Source organism: Bufo gargarizans, chromosome 1 (assembly GCF_014858855.1).
Source record: "Bufo gargarizans isolate SCDJY-AF-19 chromosome 1, ASM1485885v1, whole genome shotgun sequence".
In the NCBI taxonomy this organism is placed as follows: domain Eukaryota; kingdom Metazoa; phylum Chordata; class Amphibia; order Anura; family Bufonidae; genus Bufo; species Bufo gargarizans.
The window spans coordinates 160,808,571-160,824,951 of NC_058080.1; the positions used below are offsets into that span (position 1 = coordinate 160,808,571).

Genomic DNA, 16,381 nt, shown 5'->3' on the forward strand with positions numbered 1-16,381 from the left:
GGAGCAATTTTTTTAATTGTTAGATTACTGAACAGTGCCTGATGTAAAAATTATAAGTGACAAAATGCAAATCACAACAATACTGCAACTTGTGTGTTGTGCAGCTGGTGAGGACCCACTTTCTCACTTGAGCAAATTTGGCTTGGGGCTACTCCCAAGGACATTTTCTAAGTGGCTCCCCTGGTATTCACTCTTTAAATCCTATACAGGGATCTGCACTTTCCTGTAGAAAAAACACCAGGCCACTATGTCTCGGAGTACTCTATGTTCAAGTCACAGCTGACCCACAGGGGTCAAGAGACATTGGTCTGGAAACCTAAAGGAATAAGACAAAACCGTAGTCAGGGACAAGTCAAGATGGGCAGCTCATGGTCAGTACGAAGATCAGGCAAAAGTCACGACAGACACCAAAGGATTAAAATTCAGGAAACAGGCAGAAGTTTGTACAAGGGCAAATACATGTAAACAGCACACGATTCACACCATTGCAAGAACAGATGAACTGGAACCTATTGCTCAGGCACCCTCCCACAGGGAAGCATCCCTTGGTGACTAGTCATTGGCTGTGGAAGATCACTGTGCGCGGATTGGCCAGAGAGAGGGGGCGCACCCACTACATGCAGGGAGAGGCAGTGCTAGCTAGAAGCAGGCCACAGCCATCGTGAAGAACCAGGAAGGTAGTCTGGCGGCTAGGCAAGAGGAGAAGACTGGTGGGTCTGAGCCACCGGAAAAACAGAGAAGGGAAGGGTAAATGAGCACTATAAAACTGGGCAAAAAAGGATAGCTGGGAAATATAAGGATCACTACAAGTAATGCAATATATCTGAAATGTTGTTCTCTTTTTAAGTCATTAATTCGATATGTAAACTGGTGTTCAAAAAGGTGGATAAAAATCATGTTAAAATTGGGAAAACCCTCCCCAAAATGTCACTTTTTTTATTGTAGATTTTTAATCTGTGTCTGCAGTAAATCTTGTTGCTGCACAACTCAGGGGAACCACTTGCATTTTTGACCCCTTAGTGACATCATAAATTTTAGCCATAAGGACCAATAATATTTTCCCACTTTGTGTTCTAGCAGTCATAATTTAAATTTTTTCTTCTAAATGTTTTTTTATTTATTTTGCGGGATAAGTTGTAGGTTTTTTTCATTTTGGGGTGTATATATAGTGTATTTAATACATTTTATTATTTTATTTTTAGGGGGAGAGATAAAACAACTGCAATTTTTACATTATTTTGTGGAATTTCTGCCATTCACCGTGTGGTAAAAGAAATATAATTTTATTATCTGGGTCACTATGATGATGATGTAACATTTCTATATATTTTTACTGTTTTTTTCTCTCCTCCTGCAGCCTGTCAGCTCTGCAGCTGCCCCCTCATTCTCCTCCAGACTGAAAGGGAGTGAGGCAGTTGCTTTAACTGCCCATATTTCTGGTTTAGTACCAGCTAGAGATATTGATCAAAAGCTGGCATTCCGAGCTTTCAGACAATACCAGAATGAGTGCAATATGTTCAGTACAGGGGAAGATATCACTGTTAGAAATTAGGATGCAGTGAATAGCTGCTACTAGGAGAAAGCAACATCCAAAGCAGCCCTCCCCCCGCAACTTTCTGCTCGAGCCCAGCTCTGCCAGAACAGTTAAGAACTTTTCCCAGTGCCCAAGCTGGACTCGGGCAAAACAGTTCAGTCGTGAAGCCAACCCTAACACACAAAGATCATTACGATATGCAATATAAGGTTTATCACAAAAAAAATTATAACTGAATGGAATACAGAGAAAAAGAGGAGTTAAGAGAAGGCATTGATGGGTTTTTCTCTCTGGATCCCAATTACTGTAAAACGGCCCACATATATTTGCCTACAGGCACATATGGCCTGGGAAACCTAAATCGTTCAGCTGCAACTGTAAAGCAAGACTCCAGCAGTTATTCACCCTCCAGCAGAAAACATACAACATCAATAGTGTAGCTGGTCGTTAAGCAGTTAAGATACCATATAAATAACTGCTGGCATTTATCCTTTTTACTTGCAGAGATGACTAAAATGATGTCTAATATATTCTGCAATGTGCCATAAAGAAGTGGAGATGTGAATTCTCACTTGCAGTTTCCAACTCTTATGTAGCTTTTGATGGTTTTGTAGGATAAGAAGAGAAAACATTTAGAAACTGCATGTGTTCAAGCTACTGAACCATAAACAATACAACACTGCAGTAACACATAATGGCTCTACCAAGGAAGGAAAAACAGAAATAAATCAAAAGAATGAAGCTAAAGTATTACCCATCCCATATCCGTCGTACAGTCTTCTTTCGCGCTCTATGGTCTGTTTAATGACGGTCTCCCGGGAGCCATGCTGTCTGGCTTGTCTACCTTTGATGCTGTTATGCAATTCAATTTGTTCCAGTTCACTATCGAAGCGATGTAAATAGCTGAAAAATGCAGAGAAAATTACTAAGATGACCATAATATCTATCATCTGAGCAGGTATAACTATGTTATCAGCAAAAAGCGTTTCAGTGCATTTTATTGTTTATCACAGCAGAATCGGAACAAGCTTCCCAAGGACTCTATAACCTGGGCTCAGTCTACATTAAAGGAGCCATCCAAGTTATTCTTTGCATGTTTGTATCTAAATGAAAGTAATGGATTTTCAATTGATTAACTTCTTCTACAGTGGTCTCTTTCTCATAGTTCATCGACCATCACATGACCTGTGACATCAGCTTCTTTGCCCACTATGATGGACGCAGCTGAAGTCTGATCTGTGGGCTGTGCTTGTTGCAGGGACAGGCCACGCCCCTGTGCACGGGTGCTCACTACCGATGTCTGCAGGCTTAGTTGTCTGATCTGCGGGAACACACATGTGCGATCCATCATTAGCTGAGACTGAATGAACAGCGCTTGCCAGCTGTCAGTGTGTATGGGTCAATCATGTGCACTGAACATCAGTACTGAGGTCCGCCAAGTGGGTGGAGCCTGTTAGAGTGAGACGCCATGCCCACTGCACGTTACTGGAGGCAGTATGTGGAATGGATTGGCATTAACTTTAATAACCCAATAAGCAGAAGAGGAATTCCAGTGAGTTCTAACAGGGTGGGGGACATAGTTTACTGGACTGTAACAGGTGAAATAGCTGGCCAGGAGAGCAAACAGAAGAAAAAATGTCAGGTCGGTAACTAATGGGAAGCGCTGCAGCATGAGATCAACCTGTGTCAGCTAAGAGCAGCAAGACTGACCGTGTGAATAAGTAATGGAAGCCATTCTGCAAAGAGAACCAAGACAGGGGGAGGAGAAGGGCAGTTTTAGCTGACATATTGTCATGAGAAGGTCATAGAATGTTGTTACACCCCCCACGGTTCTGCAACTGCATGTAAACAAAGGGGCCAGAGCAGTACTAGGTATGTGCGTAATGTACAGATTCCTGACCATCAGGTTTGCAGTGTTATTTTTTTCTACAACTTGGACAACCCATTTAATGGATGTATTTCTGTCTGGCCCTGTCAATCAAGAAAGAGAGGGAGGGGCTGAGAGAGAAAGGAGGAGGAGTAAAAGCAAACAATGCTATTTTCACTATATAAAACAAATACTTGCCAATGTACTTATCAAATATATTTTGATCAAAATATTTTGCGCCCATCCATCATGGCAAGGTGATGATTAAATTCCCATCCAGAAAAAGTTCACCTTGCCATGCTAATGGCCACAAATTATTTTTATCAAAATATATTTGCTAAGTACCTCATATTTATTTTATATAGGTAATATGGCATAAACTTATATATACTATAGCGCTACTGCATTTTGATTTAGTATATTCAGCCGCATATTTACTTTATTTTACAGGATGTGCTAGCTTTGTTCTGTTTTGCTTGCAGAGAAAGTGGGAGAAACAAGGGTGCACAGAATGGCATGGGCCTGCCCTCAGTGCACTTAACTCGTCATTTCCATATGGGTTAAAAGTACTGTTTCTCCGAAATGAAGCAACCAACATATTACTAAGTAAAAAGTGTCATTACATTCCCTACAAGGTATTGTGCCTGGTTTACCAGTAAATGTCCTGGTGACAGACTCCCTTTAAAACAACATTTGTGCATACACCCTATCAAGATATACAGACACCACAGAGTGTGATCCCTCCTCTATAAGCCCAAACTTGGCCCAGCTCTGTATTAGATGGCTCCATATTGATTTGAATAGGCACTATGTAATACTACATTGAAAGCAAAATTGGAGAATGCAGAATGTATTAAAAGTCCCACATCTATTAATTCATCTCATGCATTTGGATACATTGTGCAGGTTTGTTGGGTTTTTATTGAGAAGAAGTTTCAGGTGAAACTTTTTAAAGATCTCCTTTTCTGGTTATGGATATATTTGGTGTTTGCACCATAAAAGCTCCCAATGCATTCCCCAAATATAGGCATAGACCCCCAACTCACCCATTGCTAACCTTTTACTCTTGCGCTCTTTTAACTGTATAGGGAGAAGCACCAGGCTGTGCTTCCCATACAGTGGGCCATTGCAAAAATAAAATAAAAATTCTAACATTGTGGTCAAACGCTGACATATCCCATTGTATGGCAACACGGGAATATTACGCGTTCCATTGAAAGTATACTCCAGAAGTTTATGTCTGACAGAAGGTTCAGACGTGATCTAAACCTAGGCAATTTCTACCAAAATCAGGTGTAAACTGAATTAAAAAGGTGGGCCACTGTGTTATGCCTAGTTATACTGTATATGACAATTTTGGACTTACACTTGGTCTTCTGATCAATTAAAATAACACGGCAGCCAGTATCCTGGTTGTGAGTAATGAATGGAGCAGCGGGTCAGACATGTGCACTGCCCCCCCCAGTCATCCGTATGGAAGTTCTGGAAATAACAAGCTTTGTACTTGGCAGTCTCCAATTCTCCCATAGAAATTAATGGAGCAGCAGGAACATGCCAGAACTGCCACTCCATTATTTTTTGGGGGGCCCCAACAACCTAATAGTTATCCCTTATTCTGTGGGTAGGAATAGCTTTTTAAAGGGGTTGTCCACTTTCTACTTAAATTTCTGAAATGCCATACACTGATGTGTAATGGCAAACGAAAAGATAAAAGGGTCCATTGGTTACCTAAGAAAGTAGAAGTACCCAACACCCAAACACCATCCCAACTCTGCTGCCAAATGGGTGCAAAATGAAAAAAGGCCACCGTGTCCATAGAGTCCAAAAAGGCATAGTCATGTTATTTAATCTACAGTAGATTCTGCACCTGTGCAGTACAGAGAGCAGTACGAGGGGTAGTCACATGAGTAAATCATGTGACCAACGCTATCTTAGATGGGGTGGTCAGTTTACAAACAGCACCCATGGGAAGCAGGGTGAGGCTTTTATGAGCGTGCCAGGGTAAGAAACGGGCCCTATTGGCATTTCATATGCTGACACTGCAATACAAGTGAATATTAGTACAGAGCTCCTTTAACATTTTCTACTTAAATATTTTCTAGTAAACGGACCTTAATTCACACACAACGTAAAGCTAATTATGCAGAATACCTACCTTTCAATTAGCTCACATGCTTCCTTCTTAGTGTACTCTGTTTTGTTAGGATCAAGATGGCTTTGAAACCACTCAAGTTTCTCACCTACGTAGAAAAGAAAAATAACAATGACATTAACTATCTGGCTGTCCGCTGTGGGAAAAGTACTGAACTGTTCTGCCCCAACTGAGCTCGGGCAGAAAGTGGAGGGAGGAGGGCTGTTTTAGATGCGGATACGTCCTCAATGATAGCAGCTAGAAGCTTGAGTAAGGGAGCGGGTTCTCCCGAAACGTTGTGTGGTGGGGAGGAGGTGTGAACGATGTCTGTCTCAGCGTCCCTCATGATGTACCATTTTATATTGGAATGACGTAAAGAAAAAAAACTAAAAACTAAAGGTTTTGTACCAGCGACTTGTGAGTATGACTTCTATTACTCTCACATACAATATTGGCACAATGAGGTAAAATGTACACACAAATCTGCAAGTTTGAAAGACTGTCAGTGCTGGGTTAAGCAGAGCTTCTGGTGTGGACTTGTAATTGCTACAGGTGACTGAAGTCCTTCATAATATACTTGTTCGAAAGCTGGCATCCATACAAGACCAAAATGAGAGCATTAGTCTAAGCAACAGAGGAACTATCACTATTAGAAATCGAGTCAGGAATAAATCGGGCGTAAAACCTGCTTTTACTTACACTTTCAGCTGTATTCACTGCATCCCGATTTCTAACAGTGAAAAATCTCTAGCAGGTACCAAACCAGAGGTATCAGCAAATAAAGCAAATGCCCCCCCTTCCCCCCTTCCCCCCTGTCAGTTTGGTAAAGGAGAGGCAGTCGGAGAGCTGACAGGCTGCAGGAGAAGAGGAAAAAAAATAGTAAAAATATATAGAAGTGGCATTATCATCATTGTACGGACCACATAATATGTTGTTTTTACCACATAGTGAACGCGGTAAATAAATTCAACAAAATAATGTAAAAAAAATGCAGTTTTTTGTTTTCCCCTAAAAATAAAATAATAAAAGTTATTTAATACACTGTATGGGTGGGCCATTTATATGGATACACCTTAATAAAATGGGAATGGTTGGTGATATTAACTTCCTGTTTGTGGCACATTAGTATATGTGAGGGGGGGAAACTTTTCAAGATGGGTGGTGACCATGGCGGCCATTTTGAATCCAACTTTTGTTATTTTCAATAGGAAGAGGGTCATGTGACACATCAAACTTATTGGGAATTTCACAAGAAAAACAATGGTGTGCTTGGTTTTAATGAAACTCTCTCCGCAGGAGAAATGCTAGCACAGGCTTCCAGTATCTGTAGTTTCAGGTAACTATGTGTACTGGAAGCCTATGCTAGCATTTCTCCTGCTGTGTTGCTATCAGTGTGTGAAGAGTGGAAGAAGAGGGTTGCATTGACAATCCAACACAATGGGCAGCACATTGAACACATTTTATAAGTGGTCAGAAACTTGTAAATAACTCATGAAAAAATTAAGTTATGTTAAAACCAAGCACACCATTGTTTTTCTTGTGAAATTCCCAATAAGTTTGATGTGTCACATGACCCTCTTCCTATTGAAAAAACAAAAGTTGGATTCAAAATGGCCGCCATGGTCACCACCCATCTTGAAAAGTTTCCCCCCTCACATATACTAATGTGCCACAAACAGGAAGTTAATATCACCAACCATTCCCATTTTATTAATGTGTATCCATATAAATGGCCCACCCTGTATATACCCCAAAATGGTTCCTAAAAAAAAAAAAAAAATCTACAATTAATCCCACACACAAAAAAAAAAAAAATATATATAGAAGAAAAAATTACCTAAATAGTTATGACTGCTAAAACATAAACGGGGGAAATGTTATTGGTCTTTAAGGCTAAAATGAATTGTGTCACTAAGGGGTTAAAAATGCAATTGTGTTCCCTGAGTTGTGCACCAACAAGATTTACTGTAGACACATAAAAAATGTACAATATAAAAAAATGACATTTTTGGGAGCGTTTTTCCAGTTTGAACCGGACTGTTAAATAAACTATATGAGCACACATTTTAACCACTTAAGGACCACAGGTTTATACCCCCCTAGTGACCAGGCCCTTTTTTACAAATCGGCACTCCACAACTTTAGCAGTTTATCGCTCGGTCATGCAACTTACCACCCAAATGAATTTTACCTCCTTTTCTTCTCACTAATAGAGCTTTCATTTGGTGGTATTTCATTGCTGCTGACATTTTTACTTTTTTTGTTATTAATTGAAATTTAACGATTTTTTTTGCAAAAAAATGACATTTTTCACTTTCAGTTGTAAAATTTTGCAAAAAAACCCACATCCATATATAAATTTTTCGCTAAATTTATTGTTCTACATGTCTTTGATAAAAAAAAAATGTTTGGGTAAAAAAAAAATGGTTTGGGTAAAAGTTATAGCGTTTACAAACTATGGTACAAAAATGTGAATTTCCGCTTTTTGAAACAGCTCTGATTTTCTGAGCACCTGTCATGTTTCCTGAGGTTCTACAATGCCCAAACAGTAGAAAAACCCCACAAATGACCCCATTTCGGAAAGTAGACACCCTAAGGTATTCGCTGATGGGCATAGTGAGCTCATAGAAGTTTTTATTTTTTGTCACAAGTTAGCGGAAAATGATGATTTATTTTTTATTTTATTTTTTTCTTACAAAGTCTCATATTCCACTAACTTGCGACAAAAAATAAAAAATTCTAGGAACTCGCCATGCCCCTCACGGAATACCTTGGGGTGTCTTCTTTCCAAAATGGGGTCACTGGTGGGGTAGTTATACTGCCCTGGCAATTTAGGGGCCCAAATGCGTGAGAAGTAGTGTGAAATCAAAATCTGTAAAAAATGGCCTGCGAAATCCGAAAGGTGCACTTTGGAATATGTGCCCTTTTGCCCACCTTGGCTGCAAAAAAGTGTCACACATCTGGTATCGCCGTACTCAGGAGAAGTTGGGGAATGTGTTTTGGGGTGTCATTTTACATATACCCATGCTGGGTGAGAAAAATATCTTGGTCAAATGCCAACTTTGTATAAAAAAATGGGAAATGTTGTCTTTTGCCAAGATATTTCTCTCACCCAGCATGGGTATATGTAAAATGACACCCCAAAACACATTCCCCAACTTCTCCTGAGTACGGCGATACCACATGTGTGACACTTTTTTGCTGCCAAGGTGGGCAAAGGGGCACACATTCCAAAGTGCACCTTTCGGATTTCACCAGCCATTTTTTACAGATTTTGATTTCAAACTACTTCTCACACATTTGGGCCCCTAAATTGCCAGGGCAGTATAACTACCCCACAAGTGACCCCATTTTGGAAAGAAGACACCCCAAGGTATTCCATGAGGGGCATGGCGAGTTCCTAGAATTTTTTATTTTTTGTCGCAAGTTAGTGGAATATGAGACTTTGTAAGGAAAAAAATAAAAATAAAAAAAATCATCATTTTCCGCTAACTTGTGACAAAAAATAAAAAATTCTAGGAACTCGCCATGCCCCTCACGGAATACCTTGGGATGTCTTCTTTCCAAAATGGGGTCACTTGTGGCGTAGTTATACTGCCCTGGCAATTTAGGGGCCCAAATGCGTGAGAAGTAGTGTGAAATCAAAATCTGTAAAAAATGGCCTGCGAAATCCGAAAGGTGCACTTTGGAATATGTGCCCCTTTGCCCACCTAGGCTGCAAAAAAGTGTCACACATCTGGTATCGCCGTACTCGGGAGAAGTTGGGGAATGTGTTTTGGGGTGTAATTTTACATATACCCATGCTGGGTGAGATAAATATCTTGGTCAAATGCCAACTTTGTATAAAAAAATGGGAAATGTTGTCTTTTGCCAAGATATTTCTCTCACCCAGCATGGGTATATGTAAAATGACATCCCAAAACACATTGCCCAACTTCTCCTGAGTACGGCGATACCAGATGTGTCACACTTTTTGGCAGCCTAGGTGGGCAAAGGGGCACACATTCCAAAGAGCACCTTTAGGATTTCACCAGCCATTTTTTACAGATTTTGATTGCAAACTACTTCTCACACATTTGGGCCCCTAAATTGCCAGGGCAGTATAACTACCCCACAAGTGACCCCATTTTGGAAAGAAGACACCCCAAGGTATTCTGTGAGGGGCACGGCGAGTTCCTAGAATTTTTTATTTTTTGTCGCAAGTTAGTGGAATATGAGACTTTGTAAGGAAAAAAATAAAAATAAAAAAATCATCATTTTCTGCTAACTTGTGACAAAAAATAAAAAATTCTAGGAACTCGCCGTGCCCCTCACGGAATACCTTGGGGTGTCTTCTTTCCAAAATGGGGTCACTTGTGGGGTAGTTATACTGCCCTGGCAATTTAGGGGACCATATGCGTGAGAAGTACCTTGCAATCAAAATGTGTAAAAAATGGCTGGTGAAATCCGAAAGGTGCTCTTTGGAATGTGTGCCCCTTTGCCCACCTTGGCTGCAAAAAAGTGTCACACATCTGGTATCGCCGTACTCAGGAGAAGTTGGGGAATGTGTTTTGGGGTGTCATTTTACATATACCCATGCTGGGTGAGAGAAATATCTTGGCAAAAGACAACATTTCCAATTTTTTTATACAAAGTTGGCATTTGACCAAGATATTTATCCCACCCAGCATGGGTATATGTAAAATGACACCCCAAAACACATTGCCCAACTTCTCCTGAGTACGGCGATACCAGATGTGTCACACTTTTTTGCTGCCAAGGTGGGCAAAGGTGCCCAAATTCCTTTTAGGAGGGCATTTTTAGACATTTCGGTCCCAGACTTCTTCTCACGCTTTAGGGCCCCTAAAAAGCCAGGGCAGTATAAATACCCCACATGTGACCCCATTTTGGAAAGAAGACACCCCAAGGTATTCAATGAGGGGCATGGCGAGTTCATAGAAAAAAACATTTTTGGCATAAGTTAGCGGAAATTGATTTTTTTTTTTTTTTCTCACAAAGTCTCAATTTCCGCTAACTTGGGTCAAAAATTTAAAACTTTCATGGACTCAATATGCCCCTCACGGAATACCTTGGGGTGTCTTCTTTCCAAAATGGGGTCAGTTGTGGGGTGTTTGTACTGCCCTGGCATTTGAGGGTCTCCGCAATCATTACATGTATGGCCAGCATTAGGAGTTTCTGCTATTCTCCTTATATTGAGCATACAGGTAATGAGATTTTTTTTTCCCGTTCAGCCTCTGGGCTGAAAGAAAAAAATGAACGGCACAGATTTCTTCATTCGCATCGATCAATGTGGATGAAAAAATCTCTGCCCAAAAAAAAAAAAGGAGGGGAAAGGCGTCTGCCAGGACATAGGAGCTCCGCCCAACATCCATACCCACTTAGCTCGTATGCCCTGGCAAACCCGATTTCTCCATTCACATCAATCGATGTGGATGAATAAATCATTGCCGGGATTTTTTATATTTTTTTTATATATACAAAGTGTTTGCCAAAGCATAGGAACGCCGCCTCCTCCTCAGCTCGTATGCCTCGGCAAACATATCTGTTACTGCAGAGGAGAAATCTCGTCTTGCAGCGCCGCATACACCGACTTTTGTGTAATCTGACAGCAGCGCAATGCTTCTGTCAGAATGCACATCAGTGCTGCAGCTGCTTGATCGCTTGGTCCACCTAGAAGGTAAAAAAACTTTTATAAACTTTTGAAACAGAACAATAACTTTTTTGCTTACCGGTGATTTTTTTTTTTGTTTTGTTTTTTTTTACCTTTATTGAACAAACCTCTCCTTCCCCATGGGACAATGTGCAAAGCGCAAATCGCCCAGAGATGCGGCGAAGTACATTATGCACTTTGTCCCAGGTGAAAGGAGAGGTTTGTGGCAGCTCTGTGTGAAAGGGCCCTAAGACCCCTGTGTGCCTGTCCTGTGTACGCAATCCCTATGCTAATAGTGTACCTGAGTGTGGAACTTGCGGAAACACTCCCCTATGCATAGGGCAGGCTGGTCAGGACAGTCAGGACAAAAAAAGGTGGTGTCACGCCTTATTCCACCCCTGCTACAGACACGACATCTTTTTCTTGTGGAACGTTGAGTTGGGGTACCAGGATAGACAGACGGGAAATGTCTGCCATGTAGCCGGCTCACTACATCAGGGCCTTGGGGCACGGACCCTCCTGGATACAGGATTTCCGAAATGATCTCTTCCTGGAATTTTAGGAAGGATCCTGTTCTCCCAGCCTTACTGTAGAGAACAAAACTATTGTACATCGCCAATTGGATCAAATAAACAGACACCTTCTTATACCAGCGTCTGGTTCTGCGGGAAACTAAATAGGGAGCCAACATCTGGTCATTGAAGTCCACCCCTCCCATGTGAAGGTTATAGTCGTGGACAGAGAGGGGTTTCACAATGACTCCAGTTGCCCGTTCAATTTGGACAGTCGTGTCTGCGTGAATGGTGGACAGAAGGTAAACGTCCCTCTTGTCCCTCCACTTCACCGCGAGCAGTTCTTGGTCACACAAGGCAGCCCTCTCCCCCCGTGCAAGTCGGGTACTAACGAGCCGTTGGGGGAAGCCCCGGCGACTAGGTCGCGCGGTGCCACAGCATTGAATTCCGACTAGATGTAAGTGCCGAAAGAGGGCCACGCTTGAGTAAAAATTGTCCACGTATAAGTGGTACCCCTTGTGGAGTAAGGGTGACACCAAGTCCCAGACAATCTTGCCACTGCTCCCCAGGTAGTCAGGACATCCGACCGGCTCCAGTTTTGAGTCTTTTCCCTCATAGACCCTAAAACGATATGTATAGCCTGTGGCCCTTTCACAGAGCTTATACAGTTTGACCCCATACCGGGCGCGCTTGCTGGGGATGTACTGTTTTATGCCAAGGCGCCCGGTAAAATGTACTAGGGACTCGTCTATGCAGATGTTTTGATTAGGGGTATACGCATCTGCAAATCTGGATGACAAATGGTCTATGAGGGGCCGAATTTTATGGAGCCGGTCATAAGCAGGGTGGCCTCTTGGATGACAGGTGCTATTGTCCGTAAAATGCATAAAGCACATGATGGCCTCAAAACGTGCCCTAGACATTGCAGCAGAGAACATGGGCATGAAATGTATTGGGTCTTTAGACCAATATGACCGCAATACATTTTTTTTAGTTAGACCCATGCTGAGGAGAAGGCCCAAAAAAAATTTAAACTCGGAAACAGTGACTGGTTTCCACCGGAAAGGCTGGGCATAGAAGCTTTCCGGATTGGCGGTAATAAACTGTGTGGCGTAGCGGTTGGTTTCTGCCACAACTAGGTCATAGAGATCCGCGGTGAAGAACAGCTCAAAAAACTGAAGGGCCGATCCTAAATGAGCCGTCTCCACGCGAACTCCAGACTGGGCGGTGAAAGGGGGCAATACGGGTGCGGCGGAATCAGGGGATTGCCAATTAGGATTTGCCAGCACCTCTGGGAGACTAAGGGTTCTACGGGCCTGTGAACGCGGTGGCTGCGACGGGGGAGTTATTGCACGTGCCACCGTACCAGCTGGAACTGCCCTTCTGGTGCTCGCCACTTCACCAGGGAATACGGCAGTGCTGGTAGAAGGTCCAGGCTGTGCTGCGCTGCTGGTGTATGCCGCACCATAAACAAGATCAGCGCTAGCACCACTCTGCTGCAAATGAGGATCATCATGCAGGGTAGGCAGAACTCTTACATGGGATCGGGTACGTCTGGCCGTAGCAGGGACCTCTACCTCGTCATCCTCACTAGCCGTTAGAGTGCCACTGCTGTCTACAGGTTCATATTCTGAACCACTGGATTCAGCGGATGAGGCGTCCCCATCGCTTTCATCCATCACGGCCAGAATCCTGTAGGCCTCTTCAGCGGAATACCCCTTGTTTGACATTTTGGGTTCACTAAATTTAGGGGGTATTCCTCTGAGACTACCCAGGAAAAAGAGCAAACCTGCCTAGTAAAAGGGAGTGCTTGCGAAGTAAAGCTGCGATCGCTAATAAAGATCCAAAAAGCTCAAAAGTGATCTTTTATAGCGCCGCAGCGATTTTACGGTGTTTTTGCAGTGATCAGAAAAAAAAAATTCTGTCACTGCGGTGGGGCGGACTGAACGCAAGTGTGCGCACAAGATCAGGCCTGATTGGGCGAACACTGCGTTTTTTGTAGAACCTAAGGTGACCCTAATGTACTTATATAGATCTGATTGCGATCAGTATTGATCACTTACAGATACTATATAGTACTAGTGCTGATTAGCGACAGCGATGACGCTAATCAGCGACTAATCGGTGACTGCGGTGCGGTGCGGTGGGCGCTAAACTACCTAGCAAGTAGCTAACTACCTGGCAGGGGTGAGGGACCCTTACAGGGGGGGGTGATCAATGACAGGGGGGTGGACAAGGGGGTGATCAGGGTGATCAGGGAGTCTAATATGGGTGATCAGGTGCTAAATAAGGGGTTAATAAATGACAGGGTAATATCTAATGTGTAGTGTGGTGTTTGGTGCTACTTACTGAGCTGCCTGTGTCCTCTGGTGGTCGATCCAAGCGAAAGGGACCACCAGAGGACCAGGCAGCAGTTATATCAGACGCTATTTTCAAAATAGCGTCTGACATAACCATTTCATTGGACGATTCAAAAATCTACAGCCTGCCAGCCAATGATCGCGGCCGGCAGGCTGCAGATGAACTTGTGCACTATGCGTTCCTGTGAACGCGCGCTCCTGTGTGCGCGCGTTCACAGGAAATCTCGGCTCACGCGAGATGACGCCAATCGGCGTTAGCGTAGCCTGGGAGCGCCGCAGAGATGACGCCTTTCGGCGTTAGAGTAGCGGTAAGTGGAGGAAAAATATTTCCACCAAAAACATAAAAATATATAACTGTAAATGAGTGATAATGACAGTAAAACGGTCACATGATTATTGATTGCTATAAAGAAACATAATTACCACTTCTCCAATTTCTGATTTACTTGTGTAGGTCGTAACTACCTTTTAAGTGGAAATCCTTTATAGTTAATATCTACCTAAGGCCTCATGCACACGACAGTTTTTTTTTCACGGTCCGCAAAAACGGGGTCCGTGGCTCCGTGATCCGTGACCGTTTTTTCGTCCGTGGGTCTTCCTTGATTTTTGGAGGATCCACGGACATGAAAAAAAAGTTGTTTTGGTGTCCGTCTGGCCGTGCGGAGCCAAACGGATCCGTCCTGAATTACAATGCAAGTCAATGGGGACGGATCCGTTTGATGTTGACACAATATGGTGCCATTTCAAACGGATCCGTCCCCATTGACTTTCAATGTAAAGTCTGGAGTTCTTTTATACCATCGGATTGGAGTTTTCTCCAATCCGATGGTATATTTTAACTTGAAGCGTCCCCATCACCATGGGAACGCCTCTATGTTAGAATATACTGTCGGATATGAGCTACTTCGTGAACCTCAGATCCGACAGTATATTCTAACAACCATGGTGATGGGGACGCTTCAGGTTAGAATACACTACAAACTTTGTACAAGACTGCCCCCTGCTGCCTGGCAGCACCCGATCTCTTACTGGGGGATATGATAGCACAATTAACCCCTTTAGGTGCGGCACCTGAAGGGGTTAATTGTACTATCATATTCCCCTGTAGGAGATCAGGGCTGCCAGGCAGCAGGGGGCAGCCCCCCCCCCCTCCCCAGTTTGAATATCGTTGGTGGCACAGTGTGCCCCCACCATCGCCCCCCCCCCTCCCTCCCTCTATTGTATTAAATCGTTGGTGGCACAGTGTGCCAACCACCATCGGCCCCCCTCCCTCCCTCTATTGTATTAAATCGTTGGTGGCACAGTGTGCCAACCACCATCGCCCCCCCTCCCTCTATAGCAGTAACATTGGTGGCAGTGTGCGGTCTCAACAGTAGAAGATTCATACTTACCTGCTTGCTGCTGCGATGTCTGTGTCCGGTCGGGAGCTCCTCCTACTGGTAAGTGAAAGGTCTGTGCGGCGCATTGCTAAAGAACTGTCACTTACCAGTAGGAGGAGCTCCCGGCCGTTCACAGACATCGCAGCAGCAAGCAGGTAAGTATGAATCTTCTACTGTTGAGACCGCACACTGCCACCAATGTTACTGCTATAGAGGGAGGGGGGGGGGGCGATGGTGGTTGGCACACTGTGCCACCAACGATTTAATACAATAGAGGGAGGAAGGGGGGCCGATGGTGGTTGGCACACTGTGCCACCAACGATTTAATACAATAGAGGGAGGGAGGGGGGCCGATGGTGGTTGGCACACTGTGCCACCAACGATTTAATACAATAGAGGGAGGGAGGGGGGGCGATGGTGGGGGCACACTGTGCCACCAACGATATTCAAACTGGGGAGGGGGGGGGGTCTGCCCCCTGCTGCCTGGCAGCCCTGATCTCTTACAGGGGAATATGATAGTACAATTAACCCCTTTAGGTGCCGCACCTGAAGGGGTTAATTGTGCTATCATATCCCCCTGTAAGAGATCGGGTGCTGCCAGGCAGCAGGGGGCAGTCTTGTACAAAGTTTGCAGTGTATTCTAACTAGAAGCGTCCCCATCACCATGGGAACGCTTCTGTGTTAGAATATACTGTCGGAAATGAGTTTTCACGAAGTGAAAACTTAGATCAGAAAAAGCTTTTATGCAGACGGATCTTCGGATCCGTCTGTATGAAAGCAACCTACGGCCACGGATCACGGACACGGATGCCAATCTTGTGTGCATCCGTGTTCTTTCACGGACCCATTGACTTGAATGGGTCCGTGAACCGTTGTCCGTCAAAAAAATAGGACAGGTCATATTTTTTGACGGACAGGATACACGGATCACGGCCTCGGCTGCAAAAC

At 43.6% G+C, this 16,381-nt stretch overlaps 1 protein-coding gene across 1 annotated transcript in view; it reads right to left on the minus strand.

The window, feature by feature from the left end:
• TMA16 (translation machinery associated 16 homolog) overlaps positions 1-16,381 on the minus strand; it is a 66,195-nt gene that overhangs the window by 20,317 nt on the left and 29,497 nt on the right. The window contains exons 4-5 of the mRNA XM_044299900.1: positions 5,557-5,641; positions 2,289-2,437 (exon numbers count right to left, since the gene is read on the minus strand). Of these exons, the coding sequence (XP_044155835.1) occupies positions 2,289-2,437; positions 5,557-5,641 (234 nt within the window). The remainder of the gene's footprint in view (positions 1-2,288; positions 2,438-5,556; positions 5,642-16,381) is intronic.